General features: G+C 43.8%; 2 protein-coding genes across 4 annotated transcripts in view; one reads left to right on the forward strand and one right to left on the reverse strand.

Annotated features, from left to right (window-relative positions):
- Positions 1 to 1373: 1373 nt before the first annotated feature.
- LOC135548469 (rho GTPase-activating protein 35-like) lies at positions 1374 to 18815 on the reverse strand. Of its 3 annotated transcripts, none has more exons than XM_064978100.1 (8): positions 18788 to 18815; positions 15991 to 16043; positions 7408 to 11307; positions 6800 to 6941; positions 6225 to 6302; positions 5676 to 5807; positions 4610 to 4715; positions 1374 to 4418 (listed from the first exon to the last, which is right to left on the reverse strand). In XM_064978100.1, the coding sequence occupies exons 3-8, from the start codon at positions 11128 to 11130 to the stop codon at positions 4013 to 4015; spliced, it is 4587 nt and encodes a 1528-aa protein (XP_064834172.1). In that variant the 5' UTR covers positions 11131 to 11307; positions 15991 to 16043; positions 18788 to 18815; the 3' UTR covers positions 1374 to 4012. The 3 variants fall into 3 exon arrangements, with proteins under 3 accessions (XP_064834172.1, XP_064834170.1, XP_064834171.1); XM_064978098.1 differs by lacking the exon at positions 18788 to 18815 and adding an exon at positions 16220 to 16604; XM_064978099.1 differs by lacking the exon at positions 18788 to 18815 and adding an exon at positions 16185 to 16604.
- LOC135548470 (unconventional myosin-Ic-like) overlaps positions 17604 to 20222 on the forward strand; it is a 38699-nt gene continuing 36080 nt past the window's right edge. The window contains exon 1 of the mRNA XM_064978102.1: positions 17604 to 17869. The gene's annotated coding sequence lies outside the window, so the exon portion shown is untranslated. The remainder of the gene's footprint in view (positions 17870 to 20222) is intronic.

Consider the following 20222-nt stretch of genomic DNA (forward strand, 5'->3'; position numbering starts at 1 on the left):
TGTCCTGGGGACAATAAAAGGCCACTCTAAAATGTGCAGTTTTGTCACACAACACAATGCCACAGATGTGATAAGCCGCCTCCAACGTCGTTTTAGAGAATTTGGCAGTACGTCCAACCGGCCTCACAACCGTGTATTGACCACATGTATGGCGTCGTGTGGGCGAGCGGTTTGCTGACGTAAACGTTGTGAACAAATCAAATGCATTTTTATTTGTTGCATGCGCCGAATATAACAGGTGTAGACAATGAAATGCTTACTTACAATCCCTTAACCAACAATGCAGTTCAACAGAGGGCCCCATGGTGACGGTGAGGTTATGGTATGGGAAGGCATAAGCTACGGACAACAAACACAATTGCATTTTACCAATGGCAATTTGAATGCAGAGATACCGTGAAGAGATCCCGAGGCCCATTGTCGTGCCATTCATCTGCTTCCATCACCTCATGTTTCAACTTGATAATGCACAGCCCCATGTCACAAGGATCTGTCCACAATTCTTGGAAGCTGAAAATGTCCCAGTTCTTCCATGGCCTGCATACTCACCAGACATGTCACCCATTGACCATGTTTGGGATGCTCAGGATTGATGTGTACAAGTGTGTTCCAGTTCCCGCCATTATTCACCAACTTCGCACAACCATTCCACAATCAATAGCCTGATCAACTCTATGTGAAGGATATGTGTCACTCTGCATGAGGCAAATGGTCACACCAGATACTGACTGATTTTCTGATCCATGTCCCTACCTATTGTTTTAAGTTATCTCTGACCAACAGATGCATGTCTCTATTCCCAGTGATGTGAAATCCATAGATTATTGCCTAATTAATTAATTTAAATTAACTGATTTCCTTATAGGAACTGTAAGTCAGTAAAATCTTTGACATTGTTGCACGTTCTGTTCGTATTTTTGTGCAGTATACATTTGTACTTCAAACATTTAATTGAAATACTGTAGAATTCCATGTGTTCCTAAGGACTGCTTCTTCTGGGGAGTGCCAATATGGCTGATCGGTGGCTTCAAAAACCTCTTCTTGGCCAACACATAGCATCAGCCATCTAGGGTTTCTACGGGGTGTTACAGGCAGCCAGTTACCAAAGAATCCGCATCCTCGGCCTTACATCTAAGGGTATCTCTCTGAGATAACTATAGATTGAAATTTAAATGCATTTACTTAATTGTAATCACACAAAAGTTCTCTCTCCTGTCAGTCATCGTTGCATTAAATCAGAATAACTGCTATATAGGCAAAAACAATTGAATGAGCAATGTGTCAGACATCACTTGCCTAATCATGCAGCCAAATGTACAGAAATATCTTACTTGATATTCTCTCACACACATGGAATCACAGGAGGTCTGAGGGCAATTTTACAAGATTGAATTTATTCACTATTATACAGATCACATAAGGCCTTCATCGTCATACACCATTCTCAGTCAGACAAATCCCCTGGTTTGCTGTTGATGAACAGTACTTCATCTTTCACTTGCTATTTCACTTTTGTATTATTTTGTTGTCACACTTTCATGTTTTAAAATAATGAGTTGTTGAACCTTCTCCCTTGGTGTGTTGTTAAATCATGCACTAAACTGAAGTGGCCTTAAACCATTCACAAAATTGTAATTTTTTTCTTTCAAATCATTGAAATGCACACTAAAAAAAAATTCTACCATTGACTAAAGGGCAAACTGTTAGACCCCCTAACATACAAATAAACAACCATTTTACTATAGTATGCTCTTGCCTTTTTTTCTTCAATGAACTGCAGATCTGTCAAAGTTGTGTCAGAAATTATGTGATGCAGCCACATTAATCCTTTGAGCCAAAGTCACATTCTAATGGGACAATTTGTTTTTCCTATCCATCTCCCATCTGATCTGTTGTGTGTGTGTGGTAATAATATACTGTACTGGGTGAGGAGTCACTGCAGCATTAGTATATTGATCACAGAGACAACTGCCTCCCACAGCATGAAAACACAGAGGATAAGTACCAGTGAGTGATCCCAAGTATTGAGTAGAGTTGACCCTCAATACAACCAATAGTTTTGACTGATCTGTTCTGAGCAGGCAGCATGAGAACAATCCAACATGGCCGACAGAGTACCGCCATGCCTCCTGGCCAATCCTCAGTCAACCCCAAAAGGTGCCTGTGGCAATGCTTTTATCTTATATTGGTAGAAGAATACAGAATATACCAGGAATATTCATTAAACTACTTTACCTTGACTACTTGTTTTTTTTTTCAACAAGAGAGAGGACAGTTAAACACCAACATAAATCCCATAGAACACTGGAGATAGTTACTCTATGCTTTGTTGACATTCCTGGGCATGAGTCCATACATCTCTATAGGATATACTATACTGTTATTACTGTACTGTAGTTCGTTGCCGTGGTAGTGTTTTCTGTATGCACACCTTACCTCAGTTTAAGGTCCTTAATATTAGATGAGTACAAAGAGTTCAACTGGCTAGACACCCATAGCAACATATCCGGCATCATTTTGCAATAGGGCAGTGGTTTCCATGGCCACCAGATAACACAGTGGAACAAAGACAGTACATAGAGGACTTGTCTGGTATAACTAGTGTCTCTCTAACCTCTCCCTCATTATGCTACTGTCTGAAGTTTCTGTCAGTAATTCCCATAATGTTCCATCATCAAACCCTAACTGATGGAGTGGACCTGAGGTCATCTTAAGCAAGAGCATTCCTCTCCTGGATCCTAAAGGGCCTGATTAACTGACCCTGGCTCAAACTTACTTGCCTAAACAACACCAGGCGACTTCCATATTCACAACCATTAGTAAAGCAACAGCAGTTCGAAAAAGAGAGGAGGAACTGCATGCTATTCAAACCTGCATTACCAGAACAAACTATTTCTGTCTTGACTAAGATGAAAGAGGAATGTGTAATCAGTATTATGGTTTGGTTTTCCATGGGGTTATAAAGTGAGCCCTGAATCATCTAAAATAACTTTATGACAGGGTCATGTTAAGGAGTCCCTCTCTACTCCTGCCACACCCACCCAGCCATTAAAACAAAGTCAATTGACAGGGTCATGTTAAGGAGTCCCTCTCTACTACTGCCACATCCACCCAGCCATTAAAACAAAGTCAACTGGTCAAGGTTGTATTTCATGGAACTTCACACTAGAGTTTAAAAGTGCTTCAGATAAGTATGTGGATACAAATACAAGGGTATGGATGTAAACAACATTTTGATCTGCCAAGGCCCCTTCAGAGAGGCAATGGGTATGGCTGATTGAGCTGGGAACTCATCACACTAAAACATTCTGGCCCAACAACACCCTTTTGGGATACATTTTTTTAAACAAAAACACTCTGACCATTAAAGTGCATCCTTGGATGTCCCCCCCCATCCCCACTGAACCCCCCCAACCACATAGCAGGGGTCCTTCAGGCAGAGAGGTAGGCTCCCCAAACAGCAGTGTGGCACGTTAGTGCCAACAGCCTTCAGAGCACAGTCCACATATCCAGTGGCTACTTTCATTAACAAACAGAAAAAAACAGATGTCAAATTATTATAATAACATCATAGCTATGGGCACAAATCATATCTTCCAACTTGACATGGAGGCTTGGACATTTTCATTATAGTGTATCATTAGGGTTAAAATGGTTGGTTGGCAGAGAGAGTCTTACTGTAACAATGAAACCCACTCTGTTCTTTCCCCTGGGCCTCCTGTTGGTGAGTCCTAGAGTCACATTCCAGGTTATCGGGGGCTATAGGGGGTGGAGGGGAAGAGTCAGCATTGGGATCTGCACTGGCACACAGGTGACAGGTCAGCTGGATGCTAGTAGTTTGCTTGTCAAGCGCTCCTCGTCTCCTCTCTCTCTTTATCTATGTTATTATCAATGACCAAACAAGGTAGTGTCAGTGTGTGCGTTGGTGTGTGTGTTTGTGTGTGTGTGTAAGTGACGGAGGTTCAGCATCATGAGATCAGGGGTACGGCGTGTGCTCCCTTCTCAGTGTCTTTCACAGTGTCTCTTGCTCGGTGGGGGCGCAGTGGGGGTGTTGGTGGAGGGGGGGGAGGAGGGACTGCAGGGGTGACTGGGGGGTGGTGGGGGGTGACTGCTGCAGGGGGCTGAATTGCGTGGTGGTGGGGGGAGGGGAGGAGCGGTAGCAGGAATAGGTAGAGCCACCGGTGAGGGTGGTGGTGGGGGAGGCAGGGAGGCCAGCCAGGCCAGTGGGGGAGTCCAGGAGGGGCTGGTTGTAGAAGAAGAAAGCACACTGGTGGATGAAGGTCTCGATGATTGTCTGGTAAGTCCGCGTGGCCGTCAGGGCGTCCATGGTGGTGAAGTCTGGCCGCATCAGAGTGGGCCAGAAACAGATGGACAGATTCTCACTGGTCATCAGGTTCTGTCTGCTCAGCTGGCTCACCCTGGGAGAGACAACACAATACACCTCCATCAACAACAGCATGACAACAGCTACTAGTGTAATAACATTATTACACAGGTGTAAGAGCTACTTGATGATACATGTTACAAAACAAGCAAATGGTTTCAGTCACAATGCAGTCAGGGCCAAGGTCATAGAATGGAACAGTTAGCCAGTCTGATCTGCACTCACTTGTGTAAGTGGCTCATGACAAATCTGAAAACGTCATAGTTCTCCCTGGGGAACTTCCTCAGCACATCCTTCATGGTGTAGAGCCTTTGTTCCCTGTCATTGATTTCTGTGCACACACACACACAGGGACGGGGTCAGTGCTATGACTCACATGTTTTCAACACTGTTACTCCATATGCAGTACTACATACAGTATACATCGACACACATAGTTATAATATATTATATTTTCTGAGAACAAAACACGACATATCCTTATCCCACCCTCTACGAGAAATCCTCCCCAACACTTACTCACCCTGTAAGAACTTGACTGTCAAAAATCACAAAAATCACTCCCTGAACAACCATTCAGCACCACCCTTGTACCCCACCCTGCTCCATGTCTTACTGAACCCTTCAGAACCCTTGTACTCCTCCCTAACCCCACCCTGCTCCATGTCTTACTGAACCCTTCAGAACCCTTGTACCCCTCCCTAACCCCACCCTGCTCCATGTCTTACTGAACCCTTCAGAACCCTTGTACCCCTCCCTAACCCCACCCTGCTCCATGTCTTACTGAACCCTTCAGAACCCTTGTACCCCTATCTAACCAAACCCTGCTCCATGTCTTACTGAACCCTTCAGAACCCTTGTACCCCTATCTAACCAAACCCTGCTCCATGTCTTACTGAACCCTTCAGAACCTGCTCCATGTCTTACTGAACCCTTCAGAACCCTAATCTAACCAAACCCTGCTCCATGTCTTACTGAACCCTTCAGAACCCTTGTACCCCTATCTAACCAAACCCTGCTCCATGTCTTACTGAACCCTTCAGAACCCTTGTACCCCTCCCTAACCCCACCCTGCTCCATGTCTTACTGAACCCTTCTACCCCTCGCTAACCAAACCCTGCTCCATGTCTTACTGAACCCTTCAGAACCCTTGTACCCCTCCCTAACCCCACATCTTACTGAACACTTCAGAACCCCAGTACCCCTCCCTAACCCCAGCCAGCTCTATGTCTTACTGAGCTCTCCAAAACCCCAGTACCCCTCCCTAACCCCAGCCAGCTCTATGTCTTACTGAAGGCCTCGAGCAGCTCCACCTGCAGAATGCAGGGCACCAACGGCTCTGGCAGCTCAGAGAAGAAGGCCTTCAGAGCCCCAGCCACTGTGTTGATGGCAAAGTCCTTCTCCACTAGGTCCAGCCCATGGTCTAGAGAAGAAAAGAGGTAGAGGGATAGAGAGGTAAAACAAGATGGGGGAGAGGGAGATGGAGAGGGAGAGGAAGGTGAGATGTAGAAGAAGAGAAAGAGGAGGGAGTGGTAGAGGGAGATGAGGGGTAGAAGGAGAGAAAAGGGGAAAAAACAGGTAGGGGAGGGAGGAGAGAAAGGGGAAGAGCGAAGAATAGGAATAGTGTGTAAGAGGTAGTCTGCTTTGTCACTGTTCTAAATATATTTTGTTGTAGGCCATAATTTCCTCTACAGCTCATGTGTCAATATATTGATTAGCCAAATAACTAACCAGGGTTAGTCCAGGGGTTAGGGACAGAGTGTGGTGAGTATTACAGTCAATCCATCCATGGGTCTGATACAATGTTTTAGACCAGACAGGACTAGGTACAGTAACTCACCCTGGTCAAACTGCCTCTGCATGCTCTCCATCTCACACTTGTTCCCGCTCACCCTGTACAGCCCCTCTGTGTTGAGGCCTGCAGAGAGACAGAGATTGAAACCAGGAAGAATGCTTCATTCCATCGACTCCATCTGCATTACATCATTATCAATTTCCTGTAAAGTCAATGAGGGCACTGCTGAAGTACAGAACTTGATCACTGGCTACATTTGTTCTAGTGTAGTTAGTTCTTCTTGGTATATTAAACGTAAATAGAGTTGGGAAGAAAAATAATCATTACATTCACGTTAGTTTTTTAATTTAGCAGATGCCCTCATCCAGAAGGGCTTACAGTAAAGCACATTAAAAATAAAACAATCTCATAAAGTGAATAATGTAAGTAAAACTTTCACAGTGCACCACTAAAAAGACGTTACACATTTTCATAATTCAGCACCACAGATTTACCTCAGAATTATCAACAATAAGATTCTGCCTAAGTGTTGGACAGCATCCACATCAAATAGCATAATGAACAAGACAAATACACACACAAACACAGGGGAGAAGAGGAGACAGAAAACGGTGACCTACCTGTGGTCTCAATGAAGTGGACACACTTGTCAATAAAAAGTGGGATAGGTCTGTCTGGGAACACCACATTGACCAGGGGTACCCCAAAGTAGTTGCTCTCCAGGGGCTTGGGAATAGAGGGCCGAGGCTTTGGTCTGGTTTTCTGCACAGAAACAGGAATGTTGAAAATGTTAATGACCAAGTCCATATTAGAATGGTTATTCATTATGTCAACACTATTTTCAATTCAGCTGTAAGCTGGCAAACCAAATTTGCCTTTATGTATTCAGCATGAACAGCTGCCGCATCTAGTCTTAGTCACTCTGAAATACAAGCTTAAATTCTATCCACTCACATTTGAACTTACTTTATGTGAATAGAATATTAGCATGCAGGAATAGTTCTGATTAAAACAATCAAGCAATTACACATCAAAAAAAGTTATTTAGAAAGTAGAGTTCACATGAGAAATCATATTAACCATGTTGTCAATACTTAACCACGTTTATCGTATCAAAGCTAGCCATCCATTTACCTAAACTTGAAAGACAATAGTCATTCAAACTTGAAAATTATAGTGCTAACCCATTAGCAGTTAAGAGGAGAATACTAAGTGAAGAAACACGTACCTTGGCAGTTCGCCGTAGGCTCTTCAGAATGTTCCTCTTCTTGGGGTCCTCTCCCTCCTCATTGATGATGTCTCCTTTCAGGGTTCCAAACTCATCCTCCTTGGTCTTTGGCAGGGCCCCCATCTCGTCGTCGCTGCCAATGAAGCTGGTGCGAAAGCTGCTGAACTTCCCCAGGCGTTTGGAACGGTCACGGTACAGCCGGGGCTTCACCCCCGCCGCCGAGAACTTCCTGCAGCGCTCCAGGGAACTGCTGTCAGCCTCACTGTCCGAGCCGTTCCCATTTGAGTGCATCCTGTTGGCGTTGCGGATGGTGATTATCTTGCCCTGCGTGCTGTCATGGGGCACAGAGTAGATGATCTCCTCATTGCTGGGCCGGGGCTTGGACACAGCATCCATAGGCTCTGCATAGTCTGAGGGGTCGTAACCTCCGTCCCCACCTGGTACCCATGTCACAGTAGAGGGCAGGGAGCGACGGTGGCCCATGGTATCCGTGTTGTAGGGGTTTCGGCCCACCTTCCGGAAGTCAAAGGTCACAGTGGGCTTGGGCCTCACCTGGGGAGGGACCTTGCTGTTGAGTTTGTTCTCAAAGGAGCTGATGTCAGAGATGACAGAGACATCGCTGGAGTCCAGGTCAGGCAGGTTGAAGCCCCCGCCATGGGAGGTGAGTGTGCCATCGAAGTAGGGTGGGGAGGGCTCCACGTCATCCACATCAGAGTCTAGGAACATGTTGCCAGGGCTGGGTGAGCTACAGCGAGGGGAGTAGGCAGTGTCATTAGTGCAGGCCTCAGCTACGTTATCATACATGTGTGTTGCCTCCACTATGTTGCGTTTCTCCACCACCTCCATCAGGAAGTGCTGGAACATCTCTATCCTGTGCAGGCCGCCCACCACCCCTCCAGACCCACACACCACACTGTTGAACCTGCCTTCTATCTCTTGGGCCAGCTCCTCTCCCTGGATTAGCTGCTCTCTGGCAGACTCACTTTCTGTGAGCTCCACCTGGCTCTCCCCTACTGCCAGCAGCTGAACAGGGATGATGTCCTGGATCTCACACAGGAAGGCACATAGAGTCTCCAGGGAGGCCTTGCGGCGGGCTGAGTACACAGCAATATATCCATGCACTAATCTGCTCTTCCTCAGGGAGAAGGAGGCGTGGTAGGAAAGAAGGGAGAGCTCAATCACCTGTTTGTGAGGCCCCACTGTCTGCTCCAGTATCACTGAGGTCCCACTATTGGATGTTGGCCTGCAGTGCTGAGGCAGTAGGAAGGGAGAGAGGAGCTGTTCCACGTCGTAATTGTCTCCACACATCAAGCACATGACGATGCGGATGTCTGCCTCTGGGCTGGGCTGGTGAGGAGAGTCTCTTGGGCCTGGAGGTTTAGGGGGCAGAGGTGGGGAGCTGCTACTAAAAGATGAGCTCCTCCTAGAGTCCAGGAGACCCCTCAATACTTGATTGATCTGACTGTCATTCACATTGTGCCCATAGCCCACACCAGGAGAGGCTGGGTCTAGGAAGCTACACTGCAGTCTCCTTGCTACCTGCTGTCCCTGTTTTATTAGGCCTAAGGCAGTTTCTCCCCCAATATCTGCATATGTCCCTACTCCCCTTTTAGTAACCAAGAGCAGAGATGTTAAAAGCTGAGCTATATGGCTATCCCTTCTACCTATAGTTGACTCCCGCAACCTTTCAATGCTTTCTACGACGTAAGTTAGGGACTCTTTTGAGTTGTACAGACACAGGCATCCATGGGGTGTGAAAGTGGGAGTGTGAAAGGAATTTACAGGAAGTCGTACGTTTCCCTCGATAGGTCGCAGGGTCAGCTCATACATTTTCCCATCCAGCACATACCGGTCGTCATTGGTACACAGAGTCCTGATCTCATTGGCAAACTCCCTGGCCAGTCCGTCTTTGCCCAATATCACAAGGTTGATTCGGTCAGCTTTAATATCCCCAAAATGGGACTTCACATTGAAGAATGGGTAGCATGTTGGGAAACGTGAGGCCAAGAGCTGCTCTATCTTGAAGTCTCCACACTGTGGGCTGCTGGGACAGGTCTCCTTGGTTGGGTGGTAGACAAAGTGGATATGCTTCAACACCAGAGCATCTCTCTCAGCTGGAAGCTTCTGCAGGGTCTTGAACCTCTGCTCCTCCCCTAAAACCTCCTGGATGGCCCCCATCTTCTCCTTGCTGGGCTTGGCATCCACCTCCAGCTCATAGAAGAGCTCAGAGTACTCCAGCAGCAGCTCCTGGAAGTCCTCTTTAGCGTGGCCGATGATCTCTTTCTGGTGGCGGTTGTAGAGATCCAGGTACTCTGATTCCTCCAACCATTGGTAGAAGTCTTCGTTCATGATGAAGCTGCGGGCCTCTTCCCAGGGCTTGCCAGGCGTGACAAAGGGAGAACAGGCCAGCTTGTGCTTGAACTCCTGCCTCATCTCGGCCCGCTTGCACTCATTCCTCAGGTGCTCCAGGTGGGCGTTGAAAATGTCCTCGGCTGGGGCCGTCTCCAACAGGTCTGAGGGGATGCGCTCATCCTCCATGTTGTCTATGTGAGACGTGTCCTCCCATGGAGAGTCCTCCAGAACCACAAACCAGTGGGCAAAGTGCTGCTTGGACTCCAGGACCTTCTGAACCCCAGACCAGCTCAGCTGGTCGATCTCATCCAGGTCAGGCACCAGGGAGCTAAGTGCTAGAGGAAGAGTGCTCAGATAGATTTTCCGACGTCTCTCAATGTGCTCCTGTTTCAGGCGGTACACATGCTGCTGGAAGAGCTTCTTGCATTTTGCTGTACCCTCTAGAAAGACGTATTCCTTGAACTCTGAGGAGCTGTGCATGCGTCGGCTGGTGTTAAGCCAGGTCTCGTTGTGGTTCTTCACTATGCGGTTGACTAGCCATTCGTATCGGTCTTTAGCCAGGGCTATCTGCTGACTCTGGAGCTTGAGGGCTTCAAAGTAAGGAATGATCTTGGGCTTGCCCCTGCTCTTATCAATGAGTTGCACCAAAGCAATGAAGGCTAGGTCAACATTGATGTTAGAGCGTGCAGATGTCTCCACTACTGGAAGACTCTTTTTAGTGATGGCAAAGGTGTGAGAATCTTTGATGTAGCGTTCAACCCCCTCATCACACTTGGTTAAGACCAGCACAATGGGCTTCTTTGTTTTGCTCAGATGACCATAAAGGTTTGTGACAAACTTCAACTGGTCGTCAAAGTTGCGGTTCATCCCCCTACTGACATCCATACAGAGCATGAACCCGTCAGCCTGTATCTTGCCCTCAGGCATCTGCTTCTGCTCAAAGTCCTGCTCCAGCCCCAGCTGGTCCGTGCAGAAGTACATAAGCTTCTCTGCAGAGGCCAGCTTGGTGGAGGCCGCCCTCTTGATGTAGGGCTGCATGGCAGTGCTGCGGTGTGGCTGGAACGTCTGGTCATCAATGAACTCAGTCTGCTCCACCACATGCATCCTGCACTCCGGCCCCTCCTCCACCACCCGCCCCACCTCCCCCCAGAACAGGAAGTGGTCATTGTTAACCACTCTGCCCCCAAAGTCGCTGGTGCTCAGCACTGACGTGTGGTCCAGATAGAAGTCATCAGCACTGGGGCGCACAAAGCGGTTGCACAGGCAGGACTTCCCCACTCCACACTGGCCCTTCTCTTTCTCCGTCCCTGACAAACCCACAACTATAAGGTTGTATGTGGGTGACTTCGCATCCTGCTTTTTCGCCATCATTATCGTCTGCTGACACTCATCCTGCCATATTCAGGGACTCGATAGAAGAGTACACCTGGATGTGAGTGGGAGATTAGTTGGTGTTTCCTCTAGTGTGCTTCATGTTTTATCAACAGCAGTGTAGGGGTGTAGCAAAGGCAGAGGCTTCTCTCAGTCATTCTTAATGTAGCTATGAGCCTGTCAGGAAAAAAAGAGCACAAAAATCAAATAGTTAGCGAAACAAAATCTTAATTTATGTTTAAATGAGGAACAACAACAATTAATTAGTTTGAGCCAAGTTAACCTTATTTCTGCTCTCTTCATAAAAAGAACAGTCAAACACTTTCACAAGAACGACAGTGGTTCAAAGACAAGACTAAGAATAATTTCCCTTCAACTTAATGAGAGAACACTGAGTAGGGGCAAGAATTTCTCATTTCTAATCCGCTCTCAATCCGGGCTGGCCTTTTAATAGAACCGGGTCGTTCCAGCTCAAAAAGTACAAAGAGTTGACACACACCATCTCAGATTGTTCTGAAATTGTTTCTGTTGTTAGAAACAGAACATTAGTATTCCTGCAACATTATTTTGTTTTAATAATTTGACCTAATTGATTGCATCCAAATTGGCCACATATTCCTCTTCAAGGAATACCTAGGATAGGATAAGTAATCCTTCTCACCACCCCCCCTTAATGATTTAGATGCACTATTGTAAAGTGGCTGTTCCACTGGATGTCAGAAGGTGAATTCACCAATTTGTAAGTCGCTCTGGATAAGAGCGTCTGCTAAATGACTTAAATGTAAATGTAAATGTAAAATGTATAGGATTCAAATAATAGTCAATAAATATAGTACCTAACATCCAACTTGGACCAAACTTTTTTTCTAACAATGAGTTACACATGAGGAATCCAAAGGAACGGTCAAAAGCCAGTCACAGACCACCACCCCCATTCCAATAACCACCCCAACAACGAGTATATCAACAATCTAATCAAATGTTATTAGTCACACGCGCCTAATACAACAGACCTTACGGTGAAATGCTTACTTACGAGCCACTAAACAACAATGCAGTTAAAAAAAAAATATGAATAAGAAATAAAAGTACCAAGTAATTAAAGAGCAGCAGTAAAATAACGATAGCGAGACTATATACAGGGGGGGAGGGGGGGTACCGGTACAGAGTCAATGTTGGGGGATGGCCATTTGATTAGATGTTCAGGAGTCTTATGGCTTGGGGGGGGGTAGAAGCTGTTTAGAAGCCTCTTGGACCTAGACTTGGTGCTCCGGTACCGCTCTGTGTCTGACAAGTAACATGAAGCTGCGGCTCTGAGTATTGTTTCTCCATTATATGTAATATATTCCTAGTGAATTTGGTGAATGTTTCAAATGGTAACTTTTTAAGATTTGTGGCACAAAGCCAATGCAAATCAATAGTACCTATGTTAGCATTTTCCCACTCCATATTCAAATCATCTGAAAGTATCTAAAAAATATATTGTGTAATTCAATGGTTACTTATAGATGATTTGGTTATGAAGCACAAAAATACTATTATAGATACCACTGACTTGCATTTGAAACAGTGGCCTGGTAAACAAAACCAAAGCATGAATGGTCGTCATTCATGTTACCAAAAGTATGTGGACACCTGCTCGTCAAACATCTCATTCCAAAAATCATGACCATTAATATGGAGTTGGTCCCCCCTTTGCTGCTATAACAGCCTCTACTCTTCTGGGAAGGCTTTCCACTAGACGTTGGAACATTGCTGTGGGGACTTGCTTCCATTCAGCCACAAGAGCACAGAATCGTCTAGAGTCCTTGTATGCTGTAGCGTTAAGAATTATCTTCACTGGAACTAAGGGGTTTAGACCGAACCATGAAAAACAGCCCCTGACCATTATTCCTCCTCCGCCAAACTTTACAGTTGGCACTATGCATTCGGTTCTCCTGGCATCCGCCAAACCCATATTCGTCTGTCAGACTGCCAGATGGTGAAGCGTGATTCATCACTCCAGATGTTTCCACGGCTCCAGAGTCCAATGGCGGCGAGCTTTACACCACTCCAGCCGATGCTTGGCACTGCACATTGGATCTTAGGCTTGTGCGCCTTCCCAGAAGAGTGGAGGCTGTTATAGCAGCAAAGGGGGGACCAACTCCATATTAATGGTCATGATTTTTGTAATGAGATGTTTGACGAGCAGGTGTCCACACTGCTCGGCCATGGAAACCAATTTCATGAAGCTCCCGACAGTTATTGTGCTGACGTTGCTTCCAGAGGCAGTCTGGAACTTGGTAGTGAGTGTTGCAACCGAAGACAGACAATTTTCACACGCTACGTGCTTCACAACTGAGCAAGTGGTTGCTCCTAGACGTTTCCATTTCACAACAGCCCATACAGTTGATCGGGGCAGCTCTAGCAGGGCAGAAAGTTGATTAACTGACTTGTTAGAAAGGTGGGATCCTATGACAGTGACATGTTGAAAGTCACTGAGCTCTTCAGTAAGGCCATTTGTACTGCGAATGTTTGTCTATGAAGACTGCAAGGATGTGTGCTCAATTTTATACACCTGTCAGCAACAGGTGTGGCTGAAATTGACGAATCCAAATTCACTGAGAATACATTACAAAGGATGAAGAAACAATTCTCAGAGCCGCAGCTCCATGCAAGTTGTCAGAAATAGAAAACTGATACTGTATCCCAGTGGAGGCTGCTGAGGGGAGGAGTAAATAGAATGGTATCAGAAACATGTTTTTGTGTTTGATAGAAAACTATTTGGTCCAAATAATAATGTACGGTACTTTATTTATTAAATATTATATGAATCCTATAAATTAAAAATGACCAATTGATGTACAATCAATTTGTTTAATTTCTCAGAGATCAAATTATATCTCAACAAAATAACGTGGCAGGGATGCTAATCTTATACATTTCTAACTACAGAAACGATTTCTGAACAATCTGAGATGGTGAGGTTGATGGCTTGCTGAAATGACATGGAACGACCCAACAGCAAATGCAATGTACAAAGAAAAACTCAATATCCCTGCAAATCAAGCGAGACACTAAATATGTTGAGGGCGTATGGAGTGAAAGATTACATTTTCTTTTTTTTGCCTTATATGAGAGATGTTACATGAAAGGAGCCTAAATGGGACCGGAGACATGGGTAATCTCCGCCATGAATACACATATTTCAACTCAATGGCAAACGTATCACATGTAGGCTACTGACAATCCCATAAAAGGATCACAACAACTGCAATACAACATCAAGTACAATACAACATCAAATACAATACAACATGTGAGGAGTTGGTCATGTTAAAGTGGATGAATCAAGGTTAGCCCTAAACCCAACTTGGGATTTGGATCATTAACCTGCTAGTTAGCAGTTAGGTTCCCTAGCCACGAGGCTGTACTGTACTTCTGCTCAGAGCTATCTTTTCAGGGTCTTTTTCTGCCGACTTTATGACTTGGCAGGTTTTGGAGTGTGAGCAGGGATGGGAGTGAAGGGGAGGAAGAGGAGAAGCACTCACAATAATTGGAGTCCCATCCTACCTATCGCTAGCCAAAAGCATTGAGGGGATGGATGGTCTGTGTGTCTCATAACCATGTAAGATACGTCCTTATCTCAATGGTGGCCAAGGACCTCTTCAGACAAAGGGCTAAGCAGTGCTCTTGGTTATCTTGCCAACCGGGACCTTTAGCTGGTCACTATTAAGGATCTATGCTCTTGACTATGGCCTTGATCCTGAATATCATGGATGAATGACAACACACATTTAGGTAAACATCAACCTCTTTAGACAGCAACAAAAATATAAACTCATCAGCCAGAGGTCTGTTTGCACTGTTCTTATTGTAATAGCTTCCTAATTGCTGTGTTTATACTGTTGCCAAACAAAGAAAAAACAACAGATGAAAGATATGCCCAGCATACAGACAATCACTAATTAGCATAATCCAGTCTACTGTATGTACACAGTAACCCATCATCATCACCAGCATTAGAATCAGGTAAGGTTTGGTGTACTCTTGTCTGTCAAATTGCCAAGCAGTATATTTGACACAGAGGAAGGGGCCATACTGGAGATACTCCATAACTACAACCAAATTATGACAAGAGGATGCATAAAGTACAACCAGAAAACAAATCACACTTTATTATTGTGATAAAATCACACATGTAAATAGACTATCGATGTACTTACTGTATCAATATTGACATGAAATGTGGACTACAAACTGACAGGCTACTGCCATTTAATAAAACTGTTTTCATTATTATTGTTTACAAAAGGAGGCATCTCCATATATTCTAAATCTATATAAAATCCAGCATTTAAAACATGTCTAAATAGCCCACCAAAGGCAAAGTAGGCAGTCCATCATGAAGCTCAGCTGTGCAAGGCCTGACTGACAACCAGATTGAACAGGCAAGTTATTTGGAAATGAAAACAAGCAAGTCACTACCCTATCCTCTGATTGTAAAGATACATAGCTTTCTATATTCAGAAGCGCATAATTGCGCCATATTGTTCGACATTGTCAATATATAGTGGGTTGGTTACAACTCCTTATCCATATTTGAAAGGATTAACAACGATTTTGAAATGAATGTTCATGAAAAGCACTGGCCAAGCCAGGCCTCTTGTCCACAGAATGAAATAGCCGACTCGTAACTAAACCAATTCACCTCGTATTTCTGAATCCACTTGCACTTTTTAATCATCACTCTATTCACCAAAGATACATTTGTAACAGACAGTTGATACATTGTGAGTAAATTGATGATGATAATGTTTAACTTGAACACTGGTTTCCGTCTGGGTTTCAGATTAAAATGGGGAGAAAGTGAATACATACCATCGCATTCTCCCTGAATCTGTCAGGCCAGCGCTTGCCGCAGCCCTCGCCGCCTGATATACATGGACAAGAAACACAAATGTGGCTCGTTTGATTCCGAAACAGACACAAATAACTATACACATGTTATTGTTAGCTTGACAGATTAATTTTAAGTCTATATCCCTATTTTGATTATTTCCAATTCCATTTACATTTTCGTTGTCTTTGTGATAATAAAACTACTAACGTAAAAACAATGATCTTCCTGTTTTTTTTCTCTCCTCGGAGAATAAGCTTGTTTCACCGTCTTCTCCTTGGTTCACCACGTTGCTTTTGACCAATGATTATGTCCATTGTTGTGCCAACAGTATGCTGGATCGATCATGCACGGGACACCAGTCGAGGTTGCTGCAATTGCCATACAAGGTTTATTCTAAACTGGCTTCGTGCAATAAATTGGTAACGTCCTTATCATTTTAACAAGAGATTGCGTGTGTGTGAAAGTGTTTTTTCCCCAGCTTCCCAATAATGGCGGCGGCCCTCCTCCCGGAGCTAATTCTCCTCTCCTTTTCTCGGAAAATGGGGAGCAACGGAGACAGACGCGGCGAAGACTCGCCCAGCGGCGCACACACACAACTGCAGAACGTCGCTATTTACAAAGGCGATACGCTGCTGTCATGCCGACACGCGCAATCACCATCACTGCTACAAAGGTGACTTTAGCCAATAAATGTCAAGGGTGATAATGACGGTGATATATCTCTGTGCATTCCTGCTTTTCACAAACGAACCAATATATTTTTAATAGAGTTCTATTTTGTCTGAACAAAATGACATCGCCTGCTTTGTAGGCCTTATGTCTTTGTCTTTGCCTTATTCTTTTATTATTGTGTCCTGCTCTAAATTCACCCAATGCGTCATAGTAATATTTGTTCAAATTATTATTATTAATAGGCTTATCCCTGTTCTGAGACATGTCCCAAAAAGTCCCAAAATAGATTAAAATACTTTCAAGTAAAAGTGAAAGGATAGGCCAACTTTTTAACATTGTCTAAAAAATAATATTTCCTATCCAACATTGTACAATATACTCTATCTTGGGGTTTCCACTAGCTTCTAGAGATTATAGCCACAAAGTCAGATTCCACAGCAACAAAGTCAGATTCCACAGCCACAAAGTCAGATTCCACAGCCACAAAGTCAGATTCCACAGCCACAAAGTCAGATTCCACAGTCACAAAGTCAAAATTGGCAAAAGAAAAAAGGTTTTAGCTTTTTTGTCTTAGTTAAGGTTAACAGCGTGGTTAAGATTAGAGTTATGTTTAAAATCAAATTGTAAGAAGATACATTGAAATGGGCGGGGTTTATAACTTTGTGGGTAAAGTGGGTTTATAACTTTGTGGTGAAGTGGGTAAAGCCTTTGTGGGTAAAGAACTGGTTTTAATGTCTATCGTAACAGAAGCCAGTGACGACCCTATCTTGTGGGTTTCTATAAATCTGATGCCGTAAAGGCTATTGCCGCCCCCTGGTGTAGCCTACTGTTGTGTACGTCTATTTGTACAAATAAATACAGGCTTTACACGTCTATGCATGGGGCCAGTGCTACTGCAATATATATGTAATAATTTAGCCCGAATACGCGTTGAATATATGCAATAGATACATTTGAAGTTCAGCCACAGCAGCACACGTCACACCAAAATTAGATATTGGCTAATTGATGACGTACTTCCAAAACATTTGCGCACGGGGAGGCAAGCATTGGAACGACAGGACAAGACACCATGGTGACAGTTCGTGTCCTGACACTTTTCTAATGCGGTTGTTTGAGTGGATTACGGAGCTCATGTGGGATTTCATAAATAACGGGAACATAAATTAAGTATACAGTTTTAAGGTAAGCTTTAATTCAAGAATTTTCTTATCTTTGGCTATATCATTGCTTCAATTAGCTGAAATATTTCATTTACGGATAAGGTGATCAAGGCTACTCAAAGGAGGAATTCATCATGGTATTTTGTAGCTGAGTGCAACCTTTGCAGCTAACGTTAGCTTTATAATAATAGTTAACAAAGTTACCCATTATATCTGTCCAAACTTGTATCGCATATGCTTCAGATTTGCCACGTTGTGGAAAATGTATTATTAATAATCTGTAGGTTAAATACTTATTACTAAATCAGACTCATAACCAACACACTTTTGTTCTTGTGTTTGCTTTGCAAATTGTATACTTTGCCAATAGGGTAATTTTCACTTGACTTTTTAAACATATTGAATACAAGATTGTATTTATTTGCAAGAATAAAAATATATATAACCAACTGCTATATTCTCCCACTGGTAATTTTGGGGGGGTTATTTCAAGCAAATATTGCATTTATTGCAATTTTCACAGCGTATTAAGTTTTGCAATCATGCTTAGGTTATAGTTTTAACAGGTGAGAAACAATGTTCCCTCAAATTTTGTGGTGCACTGATTTATATGATATAGTCTACAGTAGCCTATATGTGGTGTTCAATGCAGGCCTAAATTGCATGAGACTTTTAAAAATGTTTTTCATAATGAAGGGCTTAATAGTACTGAATACTTTTTTACTTGGTCTGTAACACCATGGGCCAAATAGGTGTCTGTGAATTGCACTGTATTGTGTTGTATGATGCAAGAAACCACTATACGAAATAACATGTATTATTATTACCATACAGAGAATTAGATAATGTAGGCTACCCCTCTGCCTATTGGCTTATTTGCATATTCAAGCCTGTCTCAAAATACAACACTGCCCATTTAATTAAGAAGTAAGATTTTTACCTGACTGGCCTTTCAAAGACAGCTTGAAATGTAGCCTACACGTTTTGTCCTCTTGTAGGAAGCAGTAACTCCCCATTGCCGACCTATATTTATCTACAGTGGCGACCCATCATTCAGGGCAGAGCCACACCTGTTTTGAGCCCCATATTTTTAGCAAAAATAAATAAATACACTACCTGTCAAAAGTTTTAGAACACCTACTCATTCAATGGTTTTTCATTATTTTGTATTATTTTCTACATTGAAGAATAATAGTGAATACTTCAAAACTATGAAATAACACATATGGAACCATGTAGTAACCAAAAAACTGTGAAACAAATCAAAATATTTTATATTTGAGATTGTTCAAATAGCCACCATTTTGCCTTGATGACAGCTTTGCACACTCTTGGCATTTTCTCAACCAGCTTCATGAGGGAGTCCCCTGGAATGCATTTCAATTAACAGGTGTGCCTACTTAAAAGTTAATTTGTGGGATTTCTATCCTTAATGCGTTTCAGCCAATCAGTTGTGTTGTGACAAGGTAGGGGGGTATACAGAATATAACCCTATAAACAACAGTCCATCATTACTTTAAGACATGAAGGTCAGTCAATACGGAAGGATTTGGAGTTTCTTCAAGGGCAGTCACAAAAACCATCCAGCACTATGATGAAACTGACTCTCATGAGGACCGCCACAAGGATGGAAGACCCAGAGTTACCTCTGCTGCAGAGGATAAGTTCATTAGAGTTACCAGCCTCAAAAATTGCAGGCCAAATAAATGCTTCACAGAGTTCAACTAACAGACAGATCTCAACATCTACTGTTCAGAGGAGCTTGTGTGAATCAGGCCTTCATGGTTGAATTGCTGCCAAGAAACCACTACTAAAGGACACCAATAATAAGAAGAGACTTGCTTGGGCCAAGAAACATGAGCAATGGTCATTAGACCTGTGGAAATTTGTCCTTTGGTCTGATGAGTCCAAATTGGAGATTTTTGGTTCCAACCGCCGTGTCTTTGTGAGACAAAGAGTAGGTGAACGGATGATATCCACATGTGTATTTCCCACCGTAAAGCATGGAGGAGGTGTTATGGTGTGGGGGTGATTTTCTGGTGACACTGTCAGTGATTTATTTAGAATTCAAGGCACACTTAACCAGCATGGCTACCACATAATTCTGCAGCGATACGCCATCCCATCTGGTTTGGGCTTAGTGGGACTATCATTTGTTTTCAACAGGACAATGACCCAACACACCTCCAGGCTGTGTAAGGGCTATTTTACCAAGAAGGAGAGTGATGGAGTGCTGCATCAGATGACCTGGCCTCCACAATCCCCAAACCTCAACCAAATTGAGATGGTTTGGGATGAGTCGGAGCGCAGAGTGAAGGAAAAGCAACTAACAAGTGCTCAGCATATGTGGGAACTCCTTTAAGACTGTTGGAAAA

Source organism: Oncorhynchus masou, chromosome 11 (assembly GCF_036934945.1).
Source record: "Oncorhynchus masou masou isolate Uvic2021 chromosome 11, UVic_Omas_1.1, whole genome shotgun sequence".
Lineage (NCBI taxonomy): Eukaryota > Metazoa > Chordata > Actinopteri > Salmoniformes > Salmonidae > Oncorhynchus > Oncorhynchus masou.